At 44.0% G+C, this 21194-nt stretch overlaps 1 protein-coding gene and 1 pseudogene across 2 annotated transcripts in view; one reads left to right on the top strand and one right to left on the bottom strand.

The window, feature by feature from the left end:
* Positions 1 to 21194, bottom strand: part of Fbxo36 (F-box protein 36) — a 71431-nt gene that overhangs the window by 30253 nt on the left and 19984 nt on the right. For both annotated transcript variants that reach the window (XM_036172818.1, XM_036172819.1), the window contains exon 2: positions 1450 to 1558. In XM_036172818.1, coding sequence (XP_036028711.1) covers positions 1450 to 1558 — 109 coding nt within the window. The remainder of the gene's footprint in view (positions 1 to 1449; positions 1559 to 21194) is intronic.
* LOC118572951 lies at positions 10263 to 10933 on the top strand (annotated as a pseudogene).

Genomic DNA, 21194 nt, shown 5'->3' with positions numbered 1-21194 from the left:
AGGAACTAAGAACAAGATTAAATGACAGCAAACACCAGCTCCTTGCTAAGTACTGCTGAGAGTGATTTTCTCAGACTGTCTGCCAGGATCTCTGCATGAGAAAATCCTGTATGGTCCTTAGGGAGAAGACCAAGAGGAGACAGAAAAATAAGTCAGTCAAACAGTCAAATGCCGTCTGGTTAACACACAGCAAACAATAATTAAGAGCTGATTATATATAATGCTGAGCAAATCATGGAAGGATCGAGACAGCCGATTAAAGTAACCATGATTATTCCCAGCCCAGCACAAGGAAACCCACTCACAAAGGGGCTGAGCTGTCACTGTGGTCACAACAGCTAGCTAGTGGCAGCACTGAGGCTCCAGCTGGCTGAATGACCCCAGAGCTCTGCTATGCGTAGGCATGAGCATCCATTCTCTCTTCGGCTGAAGGAGAAGTCTTTCTGCAGGGTTCTCCAAAAGGGGAGGATGGCGATGAACAACTGACTACTGAGCTGCCTGCAAGGTGTATGGGGACACAGCCTTTGTGAGTCATCAGCCACTCAGGGTTGGGCTTTTCAGTGACACAGCTGCCTTTGAGTCACCCATATGCCTGTGACTAATACCCAGTAACTTGGGTGGAATACATCTTTGGTCTCTTATTGTTATCCTGTCTGGGGCAGACACTTGTTTACACCTCCCCAGAAAATGACACAACCCTAAGATGCATGAGACCCTATCTCAAATTTTCTTTTATTCTAAAGAGATTTTAAAAGATTTGTTTTAGCTGGGTGGTAGTGGCATGCCTTTGATCCCAGCACTTGGGAGACAGAAGCAGGTGGATCTCTGTGAGTTCAAGGCCAATCTGGTCTACATAGAGTGAACTCCTGGACAGCCAGGGCTACACAGAGAAACCCTGCCTTAAAACGAACAAACAAAACAAACAAATGAAGATTTATTTTATTTTTAATTATGTGCATGTGGGTGTGTGCAGTTGCTCACAGAGGCCAGAAGAGGTCATGGATTGCATGGAGCTGGAGTTACAGGCAGTTGTAAGCCCCTCCTCCCAAGGGTGCTGGCAGCTGAACTGGGGTCCTCTGCAAGAGCAGTACACACTCTTAACCACTAAGCCATCTCTGCAATCCTCGAAAAATAAAACTCAAATCCAACATTCTACTACTTCTTTTTTGTTGTTGTTGTTGTTGTTTTCTTTTCTTTTTTTTTAAAAGATTTATTTATTTTTTATGTATACAGTGCTGTGTCTGCATGGCCAGAAGAGGGCACCAGATCTCATTACAGGTGGTTGCTGGGAATTGAACTCAGGACCTCTGGAAGAGCAGTCAGTGCTCTTAACCTCTGAGCCATCTCTCCAGCCCCCTCCCCCATTCTATTATTTCTAAGAACATAACTACACAAGTATGAACTGTGTGATCTATCTCTGCCACATACACTGGAGTGTGACTGACTCACCTTGAAGATGAGAATTCTCTAAGAAATCTTCATGGGTTTCCTTTGTCTCTCCAGGTTTTGCTGACCGAAACTCACTTCTCAGAGAAATCTTCCACCATCTAAAGATGATCTGTGGTTAAATGAGAGTTGGTAGCAATTAAGAACGAGTCTAACTAATTCTGACAGCTATCCTAAGTTTAGAGTGATTTGTTTGTTTGTTTGTTTGTTTGTTTGTTTGAGTAAGGGTCTCAAGCAGCCCAGGACGACCTAGAACTCACTAAGTAGCTATGACAGGACTTGAGTGCTTGATTCTCTTGTCTCTGTCTATCAAGTGCTGGGAGCCTGGTCTACAGAGTTCCAGGACAACTAGGCCTACACAGAGAGGCCCTGTCTCAATAAACAAGAACAATCTATCAGGCCACTGAGGCTAGAGAAACAGGTCAGTGGTAAAGAGCTTTCATTCCCAACACCCATATAGCTGTTAACCACCATGTGTAATTACAACCCTAGGGAATCCAACACCTTCTTCTGGCCTCCTTGGACACTGCATGCATATAGTGCACAGACATACATGCAGGCAGAACACCCAGGACTGTAGTACTGCCGTCATAGGCAATTCCTTCAGCATCTATCTCCCCACCTCCACTGGGCTCTGTTTCATTGTCCTGTTTTGCTCTTTGACCTTCCCAGCTCTAAACTGAACTTTTATCAGTTTCCAGACCATGTTCTACTATGAACTACATTCTGGCTTGAAAACAACAACAAAGAAATGCATGTTCCTTTGGTTACTTTTAATTCCCTTCATCTCTATAGGTTTATGCCTTACAAAAACTGTATATGGTGATGGGTGGTGGTGGCACACACCTTTAATCTCAGCACTCGGGAGGCAGAGACAGGCAAATCTGTGAGTTTGAGGCCAGCATGGTCTACAAAGCGAGTTCCAGGAAAGGCGCAAAGCTACACAGAGAAACCCTGTCTCGAAAAACACAAGAAACAAAAAATCCCAGATATGTTGTCATTTTAGTGGTGCTGAAGGTACGAAAACTAGCAGTTCTGTAAGTAGACGATGCACTCTATAGTACCAAGATAAGATACTTAAAAGTGCTACAGACTATGTGCCGCACTATCTTTTAAAGATGAAAAAAAAAATTTGTTTTTGTTACTTTTAATTTTTGGGTATGAGTGCTTTGCCTGCACGTATGCCTGCATATCACTTGCATGCTCCAGGTCTGCTGGGGCCAGAACAAGGAGTTCAAACTCTTGGAACTGAAGTTATAGTTCAATTAAAAGAAAATCAGCCTGGCAGTGGTGGTGGTGCACTCCTTTAATCCCAGCACTCGGGAGGCAGAGCCAGTCGAATCTCTGTGAGTTCAAGGCCAGCCTGGGCTACCAAGTGAGTTCCAGGAAAGGTGCAAAGCTTCACAGAGAAACCCTGTCTGGAAAAAAACAAAAGAAAAAGAAAAAGAAAATCATTCCTTCACAAATTAATAAAAATGCAGTGGCAATAAATATTTGTCTTTTTTTTTTTTTTTTTGTGGAGCTGAGGATCGAACCCAGGGCCTTGTGCTTGTTAGGCAAACGCTCTACCACTGAGCTAAATCCCCAACCCCTTATCCCCAACCCCTTAAATTTTTTCTCCAAGAAGAAGAAGAAGAAGCTTCCTCTCTCAGAAGTTTGCAAACACTGTTGGAGTGGTGGTTTATCCCTGTACTTCTTGAGAGGCTGAGGCAAGAGGAATTCCTGGTTGGCCTACAGAGTTAAATATTGCCTTTAACCTATATCCAACCAAACAAAATAAAATACACACACAAAAAACCCCAAACACCTCAGAGCCTAACATCTTACCTGGGAGTTCTCAAGTTGCTTAAACCTGCTTAGTTAAACATTACCCAGAGGGCTGGAGAGAGTTGGGAGCTTAGGAATGCTTGCTGCTTTTCCACAGGAGCTGAGTTTAATTTTCAGAGTCCACAAGGGAGGCTAATAATTGCCTGTAACTCTAGAAGATCCAGGATCTCCCAGGAGACCCGATGCCTTCTTCTGGCCTCAGGTACCCTAACATATATGGCATACATTCACACAAAATACAACGCACACACAATACATAATAAGCAAACAAACAAAATAAATAAATCTTTTGTGGGTTTTTTTTGTTTGTTTGTTTTTTTGTTTTTTTTTGGTGTTTTGAGACAGGGTTTTTCAGTGTAGCCCTGGATGTCCTGGAGCTCCTTCTGTAACAGAGCTGACCTCGAATTCAGAGATCTGCCTATCTTTGCTTTCCAAGTGTCAGGATTAAAAGTATGTACCACCATGCCCAGCTTAAATCTTAAATTTAAAAAATTATAAATGGGGCCTGGAGAGATAGCTCAGCAGTTAGACACTGACTCTCTTCCAGAGGACCCAGGTTCAATTTTCAGCACCCACATGGCAGCTAACAGCTGTCTATAATTCCAAGATCTGATATTCTCACACAGACTTCCATGTAGGCAGGCAAAACATTAATGCACATAAAATAAGAAATAAATTTTAAAAATTGTAAGTGATTTTAATGGTGTGTATTTTTTTTTACGACCAAAAGCCACTGTGTAGCCCTGGCTGACCTGGCACTCTCAAATTTTATAGACCAGGCTAGCCTAGAATTCACAGAGATCCACCTCCTGAATGTTGGATTATAGATGTGAGCTACTCTGCTCTGCCCTGCCTATATATTTCTTTATTTTTTGAAATATATCTTTAGGTGGGCCTGGCAGTACACACTTTTAATCCCAGCGCTTAGGACGCAAAGGCAAGTGGATCTCTATGAGTTTGAGGCCAGCCTGGTCTACAAAGTGAGTTCCAGGACAGCCAGGGCTGTTACACAGAGAAACCCTGTCTTAGAAAACAAAACGACAAAACAAAACAAACAAAAGAACTGAAGACTCCACCACTTCAGCCACTTTTATTTTAGTATGGAAGTCTGTAAAAGCTCTTGGCCATCACTCAAGTGTGTGGTGAGTTAATAATATCCCCGTTCTTTCTGGAGGGTGAGGAGGCAGCCAGTTGGGCTAGAGATGGTTCAGTAAGTAAAAACAACTAGCTATCCTTTGACCTCACATGCCATGTGGCGGTGATCCGATTCTCTTGGTAGGAGGGTTTTTGGTTTTTTTTAAGTTTTAAAATGTATGTGTATGTGATATATATATATATGGGAATGCACACTCACTTGCTGGGTCCCATGGAAGCTAGAAGAGGATGTTGGATCTCCCTTGCTGGAATTATAGATTATTGAGAGGAGACTGAAATGGGTTGTTGGGAACTCAATTCCAGTCCTCTGACAGCTAGGGCTCTTAACTGAAGAGCCATCTCTCCAGACACATGCCCGAGCCACCCTCTCCCCACATACACACACAAAAAATTTTCTTCTCTTTCTTTCTTTTCTTTCTTTCTTTCTTTCTTTCTTTCTTTTCTTTCTTCCTTCCTTCCTCCCTCCCCCCTCCCTCCCTCCCTCCCTCTCTCTCTCTCTCTCTCTCTCTCTCTCTCCCTTCCCCTCCCTCCCTCCCTTCCTTTCTTTTTTTCTTTCTTTTTATTGTTTGTTTGTTTGTTTTGAGACAGGTTTCACTGTGTAGCCCTGGCTATCACAGAGTCCGAGATCCACCTGCCTCTGCTGCCCAAGTGCTGGAATTAAAGGCGTGGCCCACCACCACCTGTAGAAATAATGGATCTTGAGAAACTGGAAATCACCAGCAATCTCTTGGTGGAAGAAGGAATTGGCTGAGGCCGTGGTGACAGCCAAAGAAGAAACCTGTCAAGGCGGAAATGATTTGTCAGGAGACACTGAGCTGGCATAGTTGTGCACACTCTTGCCTTCTACTTAAACCTAGTCTCAGGTTAGGACCCTGAAGATGAACTGGGGAGGAGGTGCCACTGCGTCTTTTTTTTTTCCCCAGTGTTTACTTTTCACTACGACTGGTTAACTTAGTTAATATCCAGCTCTGGCTCTGACCCTGATTCTAGGAACAAGGCAAAGTCCACTGGGTTCTTGAACTGTGGGTCTACCTGAAGAGACCACTGACTGACTAAAATTCACTCTCAAACTAGCTGAAAAGGATATCATGGAGGATTTCCCCCTGGCCCCAGGACAAACTCAGCATCTTGGCTCTCCCCAGATCTCCAAGTTTGATGGTTCAGAGACGAGGGAGGTTGCCAGCATATTCCAGCCAATGTATTTATTGTCTGTGGTAGATATTCTGAAGACCCTCTCTTTTACCCATAGTCTGCGTTTAAATATTTAAAGTTCTTGGGCCTCTGCATGTCAAAGGGTGAGCGAAGAAATTCCCCCGAGGCAATAATAGAGCAGGCTTCAGAGACCAAAGCATATATTGGTGGGGAAAGAAGACAAGAAGCTGAGAGGGCCAGTCCTAAAGCAAACCTAAATGCTACCTGGGCCTGGCAGAACATGTGTATAATCCCGGCTACTATGGAGACTGACGCAGAAGGATTGTGTTAGATTCCAAGAAATTCCTTTCCCCAAAGTCCAGCATTTAGACAAAAGCCAGCATTCCCCTCAGGGACTTAAGATAGTCCCTAACTGCTAAAAGGAGAGTCATTCTCCTTATCTCTGGCAAAGGGGACTTAAGGGCTCTTTCATTGACCTATGCCTGAGGTGCCTATTTAACAAATCAAAACTGACACTGGCAGCTAGTCTCAGCATCACCAAGACCTGTTACTGAGTCCTGGCTCCTCAGCACTTCTCACTGCAGCCTCCACCCTGAACCTTCCCAGCCCGAGCGTGAGCTTCCTTCCATTCCCCTACTTCTCAGATCCCTATATAAGTCAGACATTTTGGCTCCCAGGTCTCCTGGCCTCTTCCTCTTGGCCCTGTCTGGCTCCATTCCTGCTCCTTGATCTCTCCTGGTCTGTGGTTCCTCTCTTGGCCTCTTGGTCTCATGGTGGTCTTTTGGCTCCTGCTTCCTCTATCCTCTTCTCTCCCTCCCTCCCCCTCCTCTCCTGGCTTGGTTCAGCCTGGACCCCTCAAGATGTCTCTGGCTGTTTTTTCCCTCATATCTACAATAAACCTTCTTCTCTACCATACCTAGGAGCTACCATGTTCTCATTTTTTAAATTTATATTGCAATTTCAAGGTGTGACTAGGCAACTTAGTGAGACCATCTCAAAAAGAAAAATATAAAAAGGAGTTGGCGATGGAGCTCAGCGGAAGGTCACTTGCCTAGCAAGTGCAAGGCTGTGGGTTCAGTTCTCACCCACCCCAGTATAACAAGAACTGCTAAGTGTCATCTGGCCAGAGGTCACATTATGATAGAAATTCCAAAAACATTTGAAATACACAATTTAAAATGAAGAAATGCTTACACATATGTATATTAGGCACAGCATTAAAACTAATTTATAGCTGAGGTGGTGGTGCATACCTTTAAATTCACCTAGAAGCACGTGGATCTCTGTGAGTTCCAGGCTAGTCAGGGCTACAAAGTGACCCTGTCTAAAATAAAAAAAACAAAATTCAAACCAACAAATATTTCATTCCCAGATTAGACCAGTGACTACAACATTGGATTTGTGGATGACTTTGTCAAGGTGGACGAGGTTCTAGTTTCAGGTTCAGTTGGCCAAAAGCTTCCTGTGCTTTCTGCTCAGGCTAAATTGGAATAGTGTGAACATTGGTAAGTCGTGTACTCTGGAGCATTCCTTGCTCCCATCCCCTGCTGTCACCTCACCGGCTCATGTTCCTCCTCCCTTTGCTGGTTGATTTGAAATTTCCTTTGAGGGTGTCAACAATGGCTATACCCCCTCCTTCTAAGGTCCCAGTTGACTGGAGCAGCAAGCAGAAAGGCTGCTTAGGGTAGGGACCTCAAAGGCTACAGTTCCAGAAACATCCTGAACTGTCTTGTCCAGGAATGCCAGGAGGGAGCTCTGGTTTCTCCAGGTGTACTGGAAGATACACCTGAGGCTGTACTTGAGGGTATGAACTTAGATCTCCTCTGTGAATAGCTTTGGAATTGGACCTCTGGATTTCCACTCCTCAACTTCATCCTATCTCCTAAAGCATCTTCAGATAGGAGAATGACACAGTAAAGCAGGGAATCTACCTTTAGGTGGAGAGTATGATAGTAGGGTGAGTCTGAGGTACCACCCTAGGGAAGGGGTTCATTGTAAGCCATGCTAAAGAGATAGGCTGACTCTGAGATAGTGGACTTTTCTCTCCCAGAATTCTAACCCTACTTAGTGCAGCCCTCACAAGCATCATGAGGTCAGACTGGATCTATTCAGCTTCTGAGTCCAGGCTCACAAACTAGCTTTTTGTTATTGTTGTTTTGTTTTGAGACAAGGTTTCTCTGTGTAGACCAAGCTGGCCTTGAACTCAGAGAGCTCTACCTGCCTCTACTTCCTGGGTGCTGGGATTAACAGCGTACATCACCACAGCCCAGCTCTTTTCTCTTTTTGATGCTGGCCAGAGCCTATGGGTGTTTTCTCCCTGGTGCTTTCTGGACTTCTGCACTTCCTTTAAAGCACCCTTCCCAGCCAGGCAGCGGTGCCGCACGCCTTTAATCCCTGCACTCAGGAGGCAGAGGCAGGTGGATCTCTGTGAGTTTGAGGCCTAACTGGGCTACAGAGTGAGTTCTAGGAAAGGCACAAAGCTACACAGAGAAAAAACCTGTCTCAAAAAACCAAAAACAAAACAAAACAAAACAAAACAAAAAAACAAACCCTTCTCCTCCATGTCTGTCATATGGTGAAGGCTTGACTCAAACAGCATGGCTTTCTCACCCCACCTCCACTTCTCCATTCTCCTTCTCTGGGCAGCAGCTTAAATGTACAGATTGCTGGCCTTGGGAATTTTCTTTTAAACGCTGATAAAATTATTGTCTTCAAGTGAACTTTGGCTTTGCTTGACTTTCAGACTTTCACAGCAGTATGAGTTTAACAAAATTCAGCCTGAGGAACTAATGAGCTTATTGAGCTTCCTTCCAGAACATGAGTGAGGAGCTGCTCACAGGGGTATGGTGACGCCCAAGATGGAAAGTCTAGACAAAAAAGAATGGTGGCTTCCTGCTTCCCGCTAATGGAGTCTTCTTCTGTTAACCTTACCCAGCCTATATACAACATCAGGTCCCAAGAGAGCCCCTCCCCTAGGCCTTGTGCAATTAGTGCAGGACTGCATACAAATAGCTGAGGTGAGGAACAGCTGGACTCCCAGGTGAGCTGCCAATGCTCTGCCTCATCTCCTCTTCGGAGGAAGTCTCCAGCAAGTGGACTAGGGAGCTGATGATGACGGCTTTTCCTGGAGGGCTGTGTTCTCTAGCACCAACTCACTCTACCCTCCCTCGGGTAGTTTTCAGACGGTATTTTAGTGCATGCTCTCGGTCCCTCTGCTCTTGTCAGCTTCCCGAGGAGGCTATTGGCAGCACTGAAGCTCCATGTAAAATTTCATTTCTCCTGAGGCCAGTAGATGTAAACTTTCCCCAGTTGGCCACTGCCCAGTATGTTTTCAGTCAGGCTTTCCAGTGTAACCTGAAAGACATTGTCTTGAATTCCTCATATTCCCCACAATATTAGACCACTGGATTATACATCTGGCTCCACACATCTTCATTGACACTGACTTACTGATTATGTGAACATTCATCTCTTCAGTAATTTAATGAAAACCAATAATTCATTGACCAGATTAGCTAGCACTGGTAGATGGTTACAGCTACTAGGAGGCTGAGACAGTCAGATCCTAAATTCAAGGCCAGCCTTAATAATAAATAAACAAATAAATAGATAGATAAATAAATATAGATAAATGGATAAATAGATAAATAAATAAATAATAAAAAACTCAAAGCAGGACTAGGAATTAGTCCAGTGAGAGAGTACTTGCCTAGCATGTGTTAAACCCTGGGCTGAGTTTCCAGAATCACAGAAAGAGAGTCTATGCTAACTCAGTGGCTAGAAGGGGGTATTGGAGTATGACTGTATTCCAGGACAGCCTTCGCTACAAAGACTGTACCAGGCTTTCTTTTCTTGGTTCACCAACCAACTCCCAAATCGTGACATAGAGACTTATGATTAGTTATGAATGCTTAGCTCATTTCTGGCTAGCTCTTTTAACTTAAATTAATCTGTTTCTCTTAATCTACATTTTGCCTCTGGGCTTCTTACCTTTCTTTCTGTATGTCTTACTTTCCTGTTTCTGTCTGTCTGGTGTTTGTCTGGTTTCTGGCCTGGGCATGTCTTCTCTTCCTCATTCTCTCCTTCTTCTTCTCTCTTGAGCCTAGATTTCTCCTCCTACTTGTTCTCTCTGTCCACCAGCCCCACCTATCCCTCTTCTGCTTAGCTATTGGCTGTTCAGCTTTTTATTAGACCAATTAGGTGCCTTAGGTAGGCAAGGTGAAACAGCAACAGATCTTTACATAATTAAACAAATGCAGCACAAACGTAGCACACCTTCACATAGTTAAAGTTATATTCCACAACATAAACAGATGAAATACATCTTTGCCTACTTAAAATAAGATTCCACAACACCAGACTCTGTCTCAAAGAAACAAAAATGAAAAACAAAATTATTGAGTTTCAACCAGTGCTATACAGTTTGGGGTTCTAGGGATACAGGCAGAGCACAAAATGATTAAAACCCCCTGTCCTGGGGCTGGAGAGATGGCTCAGAGGTTAAGAGCATCAACTGCTCTTCCAGAGGTCCTGAGTTCAGTTCCCAGCACCCACATGGTAGCTCACAACTATTTGTAATGAGATCTGGCACCCTCTTCTGTATACATAATAAATAAATCTTTAAACAAACAAACAAAAACCAGCCCTTTCCACTCGGCCGTCCTCCTGCACAGGAGGCAGCCATGGTGCCCAGCTGGAATGGCACGATCTTGAAGCCCCACTTCCACAAGGATTGGCAGCAGGGAGTGGACACTTGATTCAACCAGCAGGCACGCAAGATCCGCAGACGCAAGGCCCGACAGGCGAAAGTGCGCTGCATTGCTCCTCGCCCTGTGTCCAGTCCCATCAGGTCCATAGTAAGGTGTCCCACAGTGAGATACCACACCAAGGTTCTAGCTGGCAGGAGCTTCAGCCTGGAAGAACTCAGGGTGGCTAGTATCCATAACAAAGTGGTTCGCGCCATTGGCGTCTCTGTGGACCCAAGGAGGCGAAATAAATCGACTGAATCACTACAGGGCAATGTGCAGCGCCTGAAGGAGTACCGCTCCAAGCTCATACTCTTCCCCAGGAAGCCTTCTGCTCCAAAGAAGAGAGATAGTTCTGCTGAAGAACTTAAATTGGCCACCCAGCTAACAGGACCTGTGATGCCCATCCGGAATGTCTACAAAAAGGAGAAAGCCAGGGTCATCACAGAAGAAGAGAAGAACTTCAGGCTTTTGCCAGTCTACACATGGCGCCGGCCAATGCCCGGCTCTTTGGCATCCGAGCAAAGAGGACAAAGGAAGCTGCAGAGCAAGATGTTGAAAAGAAAATGTGATTGCTGTTGGAGTGTTGCAATAAATTTTCCATAAAGCAAAAAACAAACAAACAAACAAACAAACAACAACAACAACAAAAAAAAACCAACAACTCTGTCCTGCCCTGCATGGTGACACACCACTTTACTCCAGGCACTTGGGGAGGCAGACACAGGCAGATCTCTATCTATTAGAGGCCAAGCCAATTAGGGCTTTATAATGAATGTCTGTCTCAAATAAGGAAATAGATAAAATTCTGTCTCAATGAAGCTTGCATTCCATCAGTGAAGGAAGAAGGCATACATAGCTTTCTTTCTTTCTGGAGGGTGGGGACAAAAGGTTTAGACATGGTCTCTTGTATCCTAGGTTGGTCTTGAACTCAATATGTCACTATGTGGTGGAGGCGGCCTTGAACTCTTGAACCTCTTGCTTCTGCCTCCCCATTGCTTGGATTACATGGTGTGTGCCACCATGCTCTTTTACAACGCCAGGGATGGAACCCAGGGCTTTGTTTATGTTAGGCAAGCACTCTACCAATTAAGCTACACCCCCAGCATTTATGGTTCTTTGTTTCAGTGATAGTGTAATCCCAGTCTCCAGAAGCAGCAGAGATTTGGAAGACTGGGCTGGAGAGATGGCTCAGAGGTTAAGAGCACTGACTGCTCTTCCAGAGGTCCTGAGTTCAATTCCCAGCAACCACATGGTGGCTCACAACCGTCTGTAATGAGATATGGTGTCCTCTTCTGGCCTGCAGGCATATATGCAGACAGAACACTGTATACATAATAAATAAATCTTAAAAAAAAAAAAAAAAGGAATCTGGAAGACTTGTTCATCTTTATCCTTCATCCAGCCAGTTGGAAAGAATCAAAGCTACTCCTAAATTCCTCTCTAACATACTCTATAGCCCAGGCTGGTGGTGATCCACCTGCCTCATCCTTCCCAAGTGCTGAGAGTACAGGTGTACACAACCATATCCAGCTACAAAGCTTTTCTGTCTACCATTCTCAGTTTACGCTCCTAGCTGCTACTAAGAGAATTCCTAAAAGATCCACAAGGGGACTGGAAAATAGTGTAGCCCAGTGACAGAGTGCTTGCCTAGCATGTGAGCGGCCCTGAGCCCTATCCCCAGAACTAAAAAAAAAAAAAGAAATCAACACTCTGCCTGAAGCTCAGATTTCCCAATCCCTTGTGGTTCGCCCTGCCTATATCCCACCTCAGGTATTATTTTGCCTGCATATCAGCACTTGTGTTTGCCTGCTGCTGCGTCCGCAGGGAACATTTGGCTCCTCCCAGCCCTAGACTGGTAGGCAGGGCACCAGGGGTCAGGAGCTCTTTTCAAACTCAGGCTGGTTTGCATGTCTCCGGGATTCTGCGCATAGATCTCTCACAGCTCTTAAGCCACTGTACCCAAACTGGCTTCTTATATTCCCAGCCAACCTGCTTGGACTTTGACCTTCACTCTGGTCCTGGAGAAGGTTAAGGCTCTCTTAGTGTAGCTGTCCCCCCCATCACCCCCCCCCCCCCCCCCCCCCACTTCCTGCATGATGTTAGCTGCCCCAAAGCCTCCTTCCTTGGCTCCTGTGTGCCTATGACTCACAATTCATATCTCTAGCCCAGATCTCTTGGCTTATGAATATGTCTACCTGGATGTGCTACCCTAATATTTAAACCAGAAATCAGTATTTTTTTTTCCCTCTTAGACTCCATTTATAGGGTTTATAGGGGTTGCCAAACTCCAGCCAATAGAACATAGATGCATGTTTAATATACATCCCCCATCAAAGAAGAACAGGTTTTTGTTGTTGTTGATGTTTTTATATGCTGGCCTTGGAGAACTTCCAAGGATTTCCTTTTCTCTACCTTGCACTTCACTTTAAGAGCACTGTGATTAGCTGGGTGGTGGCGGCGGCGCACGCCTTTAATCCCAGCACTCAGGAGGCAGAGGCAAGCAGATCTGAGTTTGAGACCAGCTAGGGCTATACAGAGAAACCCTTGGGAGGCAGGGGTGGGGGTGGGGTGACTAGGGTGGAGGGGTTAGGGTGAGGTGGGGTGGGGGGTATACAACAAAACATGAAGGAAGTATAACACAAACTGTCTATGATGTGCAAACTCAAGATATTTCCTATCTGGCTTCCTATAAAATGTCTGGATGTTCCAGGACTACATATCGAGACCTATCTCAAACAAGATGTGGTGGCACATACATTTATGACTCTGCACTGGGAAGGTGTGGGCAGGAAGATAGGAGGTTAGAGGTCACTCTCAGCTACATAGTGAAGTCAAGGCCAGCCTGGGATACATGAAACCCAGTTTCAAAGCAAAAAAAAGGAACACAAAACCTTGTTTAATGCCTGTGGTATAGTGGCTCAGTGGATAAAAGCCAGAGAGGGTACTTACTACCTGATTCCAGAACCCATGGTGGAAGGAGAGAACCGACTTCTAAAAGTCGCTCTCTCAACTCCACAGGCACAACATTTTTTTTCTATTTTATTTTCATATGAACCTAGAACTGTGAGGATGCATTTGTAGCCCCTCTAGGCTGGCATGGAGCCTCACCCAGGAAGTCTCAGCCACAGCAAGATCTGTAGTTGAAGGCTGTCATGGGGGACTTAGACCTTCCTATTGTTCTGCTTTTCCTGGCTCAGGCAGTTCGGGTTTCAAGTAAAGGCTGGTTAGTGCACAGGCACAGCTTGGCAGCGGCTGCTGTGGTTACCTATGTTCACTAACATCTGAGAGAAAATCTTACCCATACACAGAATAGAAGGAATTCCCATTTTGTGTCACTAACTATTCAGGCCAGGAAGCCATCTCAGGTTTTACTGTATGGCTTTCTCTCTTAACCCAAATCTAAATAGTAACCAAGTATCAAAATATTTTTTTTTAATCAGGCTGGAAACACTGCTCAGAGTGTGAAAGCATTTGCTGCTCTTACATTAGCTCTACATTAGGCTGCTCACAACACCCTGTAACTCTACTTCTGAGGGGTCCAAGATCCTCTTGCATACATGTAGAAAACAGACAAAAATCTTTAGCCGACCATGGTGGCACACACCTTTAATAATACCATTTTCGACAGACTTTTACTATGTAGTGTAGCCCACACTGGCCTTGACATAGACATGAATGAAGAATAGACTGGTCTTGAACTCAGATTTTCTTGTCTCAGATCCCTGAATGCTGGAATTAACACCATGCCTGGCAAATGATTCTAATTATATCTGCTGTAGGATAAATACATGGTAGAGCCAGGTGGTGGTGGCGCACGCCTTTAATCCCAGCACTCGGGAGGCAGAGCCAGAGGATCTCTGTGAGTTGGAGGCCAGCCTGGGCTACAGAGCTAGTCCAGGACAGGCTCCAAAGCTACAGAGAAACCCTGTCTTGAAAAACCAAAAAAAGAAAAACAACAACAAAACATGGTAGATCTAGGCGGTGATGGTGCATGCCTTTAATCCCAGCACTCAGGAGGCAGAGCCAGGAGGATTCTGTGAGTTCGAGGCCAGCCTTGGCTACAGAGTGAGTTCCAGGAAAGGTGCAAAGCTACACAGAAAAATCCTGTCTCGGGGGAAAAAAATGTTAGAATTGTGGTGATATGGGAAGAAAAGGCTGGGACAGGAAGAGGCTGAAAGCTGATCAGTCTTTACTACAAAGAAAGGCTGGAGTCTTCCGACCCCACTGAGAGGGACCCAAGGCCACAGAGACTATCTATGTTTCCCAAATGGCATCCTCAAAGGCAATAAATACATTCCTCTCACAACAGATCAGATGGTGCCGTTTCTAGAGAAGCCTCAATCAAGGATGTCAAAGGTGATAATTAGGCTGCATTTACTTCAGGCTAAAACAATACATAACCTTAGGTTTCTAGCACTCTCCTGTTCCCCCAACTCTAAATAGCACCCCTCATAAATCCTCTTTACAGCCTTGTTTACTGAGAAGATTTCTTTAGCTTTTAACTTCATTATAAATTACATTCTTTAGACAATGCTGGAGAGAAGGGGGAGTCCTTAGCAAGCTGTAGAGGTATAATTCACAAAGCCACAAGAGTATATATGCCTATTGTAAACACACTTAAAGGCCTCTGTTAGAGAGGCTCACACTTGTCCTGTCCCCTCCTTCCCCCATCAATCCAACTTTGTTTCATTTCTGGCTCACTCTGAAATTAATTTCTTTATGGATGCCACAAACCCCAGGTTTGCTTGACTGGAGACTTCTAAGAACTTGGGCAACTGCAGATGTGGTGAGGAGCTGTGTCCCCTTTGCCAGTGGCAGATCAAACACAAAAATAAGTACCACTTCAGTTGTACCACATTTCTCCTGCTCCCTGTCCGGTCTTGTTTCCATTAACTTCTTCCATATAGTAGTTAGGAGTACTTGTTCTTCTGGCAGAGGATCCAGGTTCGATTCCCAGCACCCACCTGGTAGCTCACAACCATCTTTAATTCTAGTTCCAGGAAATTCCATGGCCTCTTCTGACCTCTGTGGGTACCAGGCACACATGCAGTATACATTCAAATGGGCAAAACACCCACACACATAAAATAAAATAAATGAAAAAACAAAACAAAAAAACACCTTCACACATTTCTAACAAAAACTATATTGGGGCTGGAGAGATGGTTCAGAAGTGTAGCGTATTTGCTGCTCTTCCAGAGAACCCAGGTTTGATTCCTAGCAACCATATGGCGGCTCAGACTCACGACAATCTGTAACTCAAGTTCTAGTTTTTGATGCCATGGGCCTCAGATGGGGAACTCACTGACTCAGCTCAGTGCCCAGCTGTTGATGCAGTCTCCTTGACTTCCTAAAGTCTGTCTGTGTGTACCTGGACCTGATCCATGGTGTCCTTTTCCTAAAGTCTTTTAACTAGAAGCTGAGTTCTGCAGCTTTGCTCTCCAACCTGACCGCAGCAGCTCTCTCCTGGTGCTTGACTGTCTCAGCCCACTTCTAACTCTCTTGAGTGCTGCTGAAGCCTCTTTAGCTGATCCTCATTCTGTAACCCATACATGGGTGCATATATATAAATATATGTGTGTATACATATAAGAATATACATATATATATATATATATATATATATATATATATATATATATAAGATTGGAATAAAGAACTTGCATTTGCCTTGGCCAGGCTACTCAGGTAGGCAGATTATATGACAAATTGCTTTCCTTGGATCCATTAAACCCTGTAAATTTGTTATTCAATAATATTCTGTCACTGTGGGAAGACAAGCATACTTGCCTGTGTTTCTGGCCTAGTGTGTACATGACCATTTACTTTTTCAAGGTTGGTTCAGGCTTGCTCAGTTTGTGCTGATACTCCCATCTTACCCTCCCTCCCAAGTAGCTGGAACTGATTACAGGCATGAGCCACCACTCCTGGCTTTATACCAATGAGTCTTTGAAGTCGATTTATTTATTTATTTAATTTTATGTGTCTGTCTGAATATCTGTCTGCATGTATGCTACATCCTGCTCAGCAGGAACTCTGCTAGGGGAAGTGAGGTAATGAAAAAAGACAGACATAATAAAACTGGGATCAAGTCGGTTCTGTTATTGCTACTTGCCTCAACTTGGAACCTCAGCATATTTATTAGGTACAGTGTGGGGATTGGGGAGTATGGGGATTAGCTAGTCTCAGTAGGAGGTCTCTGTAGGCAAGCAGCTCCCACATCCAGTGGGAGGAAGCTACAGTTTCTAGTCTTTGCACACCCTGATCCATAAACACTCATACTGTGACACCTTGGTAAAGTTTGCCATTGTTTTGGAGCCTGGCCCATATGGGTAATGATTTTGCCAATTTCCCACGGGCCAATTAGTCTCAGAGTCCTCCACAGGCTCTGCCCATGTCAAGATACACATTTACTCAGGACTTCATCCAATCAGAGCTTCCTCTGCTTCCCACATGTACACGTATGTTCACCACCTGTGAGCCTAGTGCTCAGCAAAGGGCACTGGGTCCTTTAGAACTGGAGTTACAGATGGCTGTGAGCCTGTGTGGGTGCTGAGAAGCGAATCTGCTAGGACAACATGAGCTCTTGACCAATGAGCTATCCCTCCAACCCAACAAGAGTTTCCTAGAACTACCTACTTTCCACACCGCGGCCATCCCCATTTCCCATTCACACCTAGTTTGCAAACCAGGATCTTCCTGACTTTCTTTCTACTCAATGTTGTAGGATGATGCTGACCGTCTTCTTCAGATTTATTTATTATCTATACAGAAGAGGGCGCCAGATCTCATTACAGATGGTTGTGAGCTACCACATGGGTGCTGGGAATTGAATTCAGGACCTCTGGAAGAGAAGCCGGTGCTCTTAAGCTCTGAGTTATGCTTGTGAGGCAAGCATAGACCTCTGGCCTTTTCTTCACTTCTATACATCATTTGACACCTATCTGGGTTCTTCCTCTTCTCTGAGTCTGTCCAGGTTTTCAAGGGTAGTTTCCCAAGGCATTAGTTTGAATCCTAATGTCTCCTCATATGTGTGTAAGATGGCCTAGAATACCTTTTCTGAAATCACAGTATAGCACTTTAGCACCCTGAGCTTCACTGAGCTCTTTTGTAGCGACTGGAGAGTTCTGCAGTGGGCATGTAACCCAGTGAACTATTCATCTTCTGGGCGCCATTGCAAGCCTCCAAAGCATCTCTCAGTCTTAGAGCTCCATTTCATGATTTGTGGGGTCTAGTGAGGTGAAGGGTGCAGAGTCAACAAGTGATTCTGCCCAGAGTTCTAGAATAAATTAACCATTGACTTATCTGATGGCACACAGCCATAAATGGAAGAAATTAAATCAGGAAAGGTCAGAGATTTTTCCATTAGACTAGAGTGCTCAAAATGGCAGTAAGATTTCTAAGTACTAGGCCTCATCAATATGCATTTTACTTATGTATAAAATTGTTATTTAAAATTTATAGACTTAGGTTTATGTTCATACACATTTAGAATTATTTAATATTAGTGCATTTCTGTTTGGGGGAGGTTTTTAATTTTTATTTTATTATTACTATTATTGTTTGTTTTGTTTTGTTTTTCAAGACAGAGCTTCTCTGTGTAACAGCCCTGGCTGTCCTGTAACTTGCTTTTTTTTTTTTTTTTTTGGTTTTTGGAGACAGGGTTTCTCTGTGTAGCTTTGCTCCTTTCCTGGAACTCACTCTGTAGACCAGGCTGGCCTCAAACTCACAGAGATCCACCTGCCTCTGCCTCCTGAGTGCTGGGATTAAAGGAGTGGTTTGATCACAATATTAAGAGTCCAGAAAGGCCAGGTATGGTGACACAGGCCTGGAAGGGAAGCTGAAGGAGACTGAGTTTAAAGGCTCTTGTTTTAGAAGACACAAAAGAACAAGAGATATTGATGACATTGCCGCAAAAGAACTTTATCGTGTGAACAACTAAGAGACTATTTTAAGTCAATGTAGTATTTTAATCCTATTAAACACATTTAGAGATCCAGACCATAACTCAGCACGTTAAAGGGCCAGAACATCCTTGGCCCGCTGCTTTTCTGATTTGGGGAAATGCTAATGCAGGATGGAACTGGGAAAACCAGTGTGATGAGAAGGAAGAAGGGGCTCTGTGGGCCTCAGTGATGAAGGAGAATGACTAAATTCCACAAGAGGGTTGAAAATGCTCTTGCTAGGCTTCTCATCAAACTGGCAGGGAGTCCCTCCAATAAGAAAGTGGGGGTCACTGGTTGTACAATAACACTTAAAATATTGAACTGTGGGGCTGGGGATTTAGCTCAGTGGTAGATCCTCAGCTCAAAAAAAAAAAAAAAATTTAACTGTGCTGGGGATCAAATCCATATTGTTATACAATTTTAAATACTGAGATAAATAAGCCAATAAGTAGCTTTATTTATTTAAAATCTTAAAAATTGATTTTCATTTAATTGCAGTTAATTTTACAAATTTTTACAAATGAATCTCTTCATAAACTTTTTTTTTTTTTTTTTTGGATACAGGGTCTCACTATGTCGCCTTAGCTGATCTGGAACTCACTATGTAGATCAGGCTGCCTCTAACTCATAGAGATCTGCCTACCTCTATCTCCTGGGTGCTTGGATTAAAGGCATTCCAGGACAACCAGGGCTAAACAGAGAAACCCTACCTCCAAAAATACAAACAAAACACTGTAACAAAAATATACACTCACCAAAAAGTGATAGGGTAGGACCCTAGGACTGGAGAGATGGCTCAGTAGTTAAGAATGCTTGCTGCAGAGATGGCTCAGAGGTTAAGAGCACTGGCTGTTCTACCAGAGGTCCTGAGTTCAATTCCCAGCAACCACATGGTGGCTCACAGCCATCTGCAATGAGATCTGGTGCCCTCTTCTGACCTGCAGGCATATGTGCAGGTAGAACACTGTATACATAGTAAATAAAATATTTAAAAAACAAAAACAAAAAGAGTGCTTGCTGAGGCCCACTAGGATGGCTCAGCTGTTGCCAAGCCTCATGCCCCAAATTCAAGACTCAGGATTAAGAAGGTGGGAGTGAACTGTCTTCAGTAAGTTGTCCTCTGATCTCCTTATGCTATGGCACAACCCACCCCTGATACTGGCACATAAATAAACAATACAATAAGATATTTTCTTTTCAAAACAGTTAGGTCTTTTGTTTTGTTTTTGTTTTTTCCTACTCTTTGGGGGCCTGCTGCCTAGCTTCCAAGTAAATACAGAGACTTATTCTTACTAATGCATGCCCAGCCTTAGCTTGGCTTGTTTCTAGCTAGCTTTTTTAACTTAAACTATCCTGTTTCTCTTTAACTACTATGTGCCTCATGGCTGGTTGTACAGCTGGGTGGCTGGCCTCTAGCATCCTCCTCTCCTGTTCTTGCTCCTTGCTCTTCCTTCTAGATTTCTCCTCCTATTTGCTCTGCCTGCCAGCCCTGCCTATCCTTTCTCCTGCCTTGCTATTGGCTATTCAGGTCTTTATTAGACCATCAGGTGCTTTAGATAGGCAAAGTAACACAGCTTTTTTTGTTTTGTTTTGTTTTGTTTTTTGAGACAGGGTTTCTCTGTAGCTTTGGAGCTTGTCCTGGACTAGCTCTGTAGACTAGGCTAGCCTCGAACTCACAGAGATCCACTGCCTCTGCCTTCTGAGTGCTGGGATTATAGGCATGCACCACCACCGCCTGGCAACACAGCTTTACAGAGTTAAACAAATGCAACATAAAGCCAGGCGGTGGTGGTGCACACCTTAAATCCCAGCACATAGGAGGCAGAGCCAGGCAGATCTCTGTGAGTTTAAGGCAAGCCCGGTCTACAGAGTGAGATCCAGGACAGGCTCCAAAACTACACAGAGAAACCCTGTCTCGAAAAACAAAACAAAACCAAACAAACAGACAAACAAACAAACAAAAAACAAATGCAACATAAAAGAATGTAACACATCTTTGCATCATTAAACAAATATCCCACAGCATAAATGAATATAACACACCTTAAACTAATATTCCACAATGCAACTATGAAGACCAGAGATTGGGTCCCAGTACCCACATAACAGTCAAAGTATGGCCATTCATTCCTGTAACTCTAGGGATATAGGGTGAAAATCAGGCATCCCTGGGGCTCCTCTTTATCCCAAGGCCAAAACTTGGCTATGTGGGTAGCTACAGGGTGGTTCTGGTGGTGGTTTAGAAATGTTTCCTTTTCTTTTTCTTTGTGAGGTCTGTTTGTTCACATATAAATTAGGTAGGCCTTTCACTATTAAAAAGGAAAAAATTGGTTACTGGGGACAATGAATGATTTCTGCCACAAGAAGAATATATCAGAATGTACCAGAATGTATCTAGTCACATTCCTGCAGACTTCTTAGAAAAGAAATCTTTATTTCCCATGTTTTAACCAAGACTGTTTTATCAGACAGTTCTTGCTACAGATACATTTTATCATTTATTACAAGGACTATTTTATTTAACCCGAACCTATCCTTAAATAACCTGTTAGGGTATGACACCAGTATCAGTGAGGCATCTCCCCAGCCCAACAAGGACATCCCAATGTGGATCACAACTCTTTCTCTGCCTTGACTTTTTCCTATTTGTCTCACACATGCCAGGCTCACCTTACACCTGAGCTCCCTCCTTGTCCTGCCTTGGTCTTCAGGGGGAAAGTTCTACCCTAAACTGTTTTCTATCCCCCTGGTAACATCATCCATGAGGCTTTCCCACTGCTGAGCTAAAATCCACCTTTTCATTCTTTTTGTTGATCTGATATTTTCTTTTCTTTTTTAAAAAATTATTAATTTAGCCGGGCGGTAGTGGCGCACGCCTGTAATCCCAGCACTTGGGAGGCAGAGGCCTTGAAAAGGAAAA

This window comes from Onychomys torridus, chromosome 23 (assembly GCF_903995425.1).
Source record: "Onychomys torridus chromosome 23, mOncTor1.1, whole genome shotgun sequence".
In the NCBI taxonomy this organism is placed as follows: domain Eukaryota; kingdom Metazoa; phylum Chordata; class Mammalia; order Rodentia; family Cricetidae; genus Onychomys; species Onychomys torridus.
The sequence above is the reverse complement of the archived record's forward strand: the minus strand, read 5'-3'. Positions and strand labels throughout refer to the sequence as shown.